Here is a 3,904-nt window from a genome sequence, read left to right on the forward strand (position 1 = left end):
TTTTTTAAAATTTTATAATATTTTCAAATTTATATTTCATTCAAAAATAAAAATATTATCATTTTCTAAAAACCACATAAAATCGTATTATAACATCGATAGACCCAAAATATAAAACGACACATTAAAATTAAGATGTATCTCGATATATTGTGCGAGTACACTTCTAGTTCTAAATAAATCATCTGTAAATTGGTAATTTCATACTCTCTTTTCTTCAAAATAAGTAAAAAATAACTTATATATATATATATATATATATATATCTTCACACTCTTTTAAAATTAGATTTCAGATATTTCTTTTTATCATGTCTTATATTTTTTCCATTTTAAAAAATATTTTAGAGATACTATTTTAAATAAAAACTTCAAATTTCCATTATTTCCATTTTAGAAATTATGTTAAATATACTTTAAATATAGTTTTGGTTCTTTTTTTTGAAATATAGATCAAAAATCCATTATATAAAAAATTATTACAATCATATATATTGATTTTTTTACCATATTATAAGAAATTTTTAATCTCAAACCATTCAACAACTTTCAAACAACATTTAAATTAACTTTACTTAGATATAAAATATATAATATAAAATCAGTTAAAATTATCGGTAATTAACTTTTTATTAAAAAAAATATAATTTCATCCAGAAATTTAATAAGATGATATCTTTGATATAAGAAAATAAGGAAAAAACTTAAAAGCAGAATTTACAGCATTCCCCGCAGCTTCTGGTTTGGGTTGTATTTTACAACTTGGCCTTTCCATTCTTCCTTCCGAAATATTCTCCTTCAACTCTTTACAAAACGCCATTGATCCTCCATTCCTCCATCTCTTTCTGTAATCACCATGCCTATAACCGGACCTCATTCTTCAGCTCTCCTCCGTCGAGCTTCTAGGTCCTCCGCCAACAGGCACTTCCACTCTTCAATTTCCGGTAAATCTCCATCACCTTCACCTTCACCTTCACCTTCACCACTCGCCTCTCACTCCCGATCTCATGCAACCGCATCTGCTGCTTTTCGTTCTCTCCGATCTCCATGGAGCCACGGCGTTGATTGGAAGTCTCGCTCTTCTCAGATCAGGACTACTGCTTCTCCTGTCCTTGACCGTTTCCACCGCTCTCTCGCTACTATCGGTGATTCATTTCATTTCATTTCTCTTTGCTTCCAGCTATCAATGATTGGTTTTGATTTTTTTTTGTTTGTTTGGGTTTCGATTCCTTGTAATTCGAATTTTTGTTATTTCTTGTCTGATACTAATTGGTGGGGATGATGTTTGACCTGAAATTCGATTTCCAGTTGATGCAATTTGAATAAAGGCTATGATCATGATATGGTAGTTTACACGTCAAGGTTATGGTATGAGGTCGTTAGTGCTTTAGAATCACAAGGATTACCATAAGCTACTACGGTACTACTACCTCCGCCCAAATAATAGCGCTTTCTTTATAAACTGGACTGAGGGAGCATATCAAATTGTTAGTTTGATCATATACTTCTGTGATTATGTTAAACTGCGTACATAAGTATTAATGTGAATACAAGTACATATCACAACAGAAATTCGATGTTTTTTGCTTTCTACCTGAATTTTTTGACTGTCTATTTATTTTAGATCTAATTCGTGTATTTAAATGCATCTACAGCCTCCAAGAATGTTTTCAATGGGATTTTGACTGGTCTTCCAAAGCCTGGAGGTGGGGAGTTTGGAAAGTTCTATAGTTTGCCTGCTCTGAACGATCCAAGAGTTGGTAATTTTCATAACCTTTGTTATTCACTTAATATATGCACTATGCCTTTTTTTTTTATAAAGTATATAGGATTTATATACGTCAAATGAAACTCACATGCACGCCTGATCCTTGGTGAGGTTGGAACCCTTGACCTCTAGAAAGGTTGGGTTACCATATACCGGGCCAAAGGCCCTCTGGTATGCACTATGACTTTCATGACTTATTCAGTTCACAACCCTTTAGCTTCTATTTTCATTTAAAGAATCTATAAATTGATGGCAATTCATCTTGCATGTCACTTAACACTTATCAAAATTCTGTTCGTTGGAGATCAGACAAGCTGCCATATTCAATTAGGATCCTCCTCGAATCAGCAATCCGTAATTGTGACAATTTTCAAGTTACTAAGGAAGATGTTGAGAAAATCATTGATTGGGAGAAGACTGCTCCGAAGCAAGTTGAGATTCCATTCAAGCCGGCTCGTGTTCTGTTGCAGGTATTTGATTTTAATTTTTTGGCTCAATTTCGCATGATGACCTTTAAGCACATGCATTCTATTAATATATGGAAGAAATTGTGTTGTAATGTATGTTTATTTTTCAGGATTTTACTGGTGTGCCAGCGGTGGTAGATCTTGCATGTATGCGTGATGCCATGAAAAATCTTGGCGGGGACTCCGACAAGATCAATCCTTTGGTATGCATGGCTAATTGATTTAATTTCTTATGACCATAGGTGATTGGAGTTACGTGATGACCTGACCTGCATTTGCTAGAATTGAAGTATTTGTTAAAACATGTTTATGCATGTTGACTGTGAACTTTATGCTAATTTGTATCAGTGGACAGTGGTAATCCCTATTCATTCAAGATGTTTCTTGAAATAGATACATTAGAATGCATTTTGTGCATATATATGCTAGTCTCTTGATTTTCTTTCCTGTTGTTTGTATCTCATTTTGATATTCTGGTGCAGGTTCCTGTGGATCTTGTCGTAGATCATTCGGTTCAAGTTGATGTTGCTAGGTCTGAAAATGCAGTAAAAGCAAATATGGAACTTGAATTTCAGAGAAACAAGGAGAGATTTGCTTTTCTTAAGTGGGGATCTAAAGCTTTCCAGAACATGCTTGTGGTTCCACCAGGATCTGGTATTGTGCATCAGGTATACGGTTTGATGATCGAACTATATTGGTGCTTATACAGCTTGGATAACATTGCTTATCTATATTCTACCGACTCAAAATTACTCCGGGCAATGCCCTTCTGTTATTTGTTTTGCATATTGGATTGAAGTATCTCTCTATTAACTTACAATTTCTTCGTGTGCATGTTTTTTCATCCTTTTCAGTGTCTTAAGTAGATGTAACTGGTGAAGGAAGCATTACTAATTTTCCTTGTTCCCATTTCAGGTTAACCTTGAATATCTTGGACGAGTTGTCTTCAACACTGATGGAATGCTCTACCCTGATAGTGTTGTTGGAACTGATTCCCACACTACGATGATTGACGGGTTAGGTGTTGCTGGTTGGGGAGTTGGAGGAATTGAAGCAGAGGCCACAATGCTTGGGCAGGTAAGAACACAAATGCTTTAGCGAACCTTCTTTCTGCAGTGATGAATGTCGTATTCCTGATGTTCAGAACTTTACCATGTAATTGTGTTACACGTATCTGGACCACACTAATACTTGCACATATCATGTGACATTAGGCTGGAAGTATACTTGTTAGGATATAGTGGCAATAGTTGAGACGGAGTTTTGAGATTTGGATTCGGGATTCCTCTTTAGAGCTTCTTTAGTTTTAAAGGCTACATAAACTTGACTGATACATGTTCACTTTCTATTAAAATAATAACATCAATTTCATGTTCTTTTCATTCACTTTTGTGATTTCTGTTCAATTTTATTGCTCTAGCCACACATTTTTAAACCAGAGAGAATCATTAGTATTGCTAAAGTGGAGCAAAGATGATGTAAGTTATTAGTTTCTAGAGAGCATAGCAGTCGCTTCCCCCTGACACCGCAAAGTAGGGAATAGGGATTAACCACTTCCATTGTAGGTTCTAAGTATCTGTTACAGATTAATATTATAAGTTTATATTCTTGCATCATGATATTGGAACTGCTATTTATAAATGAAGAAGTTACTCATAGTCATAGGGGGG

At 34.6% G+C, this 3,904-nt stretch overlaps 1 protein-coding gene across 1 annotated transcript in view; it reads left to right on the top strand.

Moving 5' to 3' along the window:
* The first annotated feature begins 848 nt into the window (after positions 1–848).
* The window catches only part of LOC112501422 (aconitate hydratase, cytoplasmic-like), a 7,562-nt gene continuing 4,506 nt past the window's right edge, over positions 849–3,904 (top strand). Inside the window, exons 1-6 of the mRNA XM_025105055.1 lie at positions 849–1,144; positions 1,655–1,759; positions 2,077–2,237; positions 2,345–2,437; positions 2,717–2,902; positions 3,150–3,328. Of these exons, the coding sequence (XP_024960823.1) occupies positions 856–1,144; positions 1,655–1,759; positions 2,077–2,237; positions 2,345–2,437; positions 2,717–2,902; positions 3,150–3,328 (1,013 nt within the window). The 5' untranslated portion in view covers positions 849–855. The remainder of the gene's footprint in view (positions 1,145–1,654; positions 1,760–2,076; positions 2,238–2,344; positions 2,438–2,716; positions 2,903–3,149; positions 3,329–3,904) is intronic.

The sequence above is a fragment of the Cynara cardunculus genome, unplaced genomic scaffold (genome assembly GCF_001531365.2).
Source record: "Cynara cardunculus var. scolymus isolate 2C unplaced genomic scaffold, CcrdV1 Un_Scaffold_122, whole genome shotgun sequence".
NCBI lineage: Eukaryota > Viridiplantae > Streptophyta > Magnoliopsida > Asterales > Asteraceae > Cynara > Cynara cardunculus.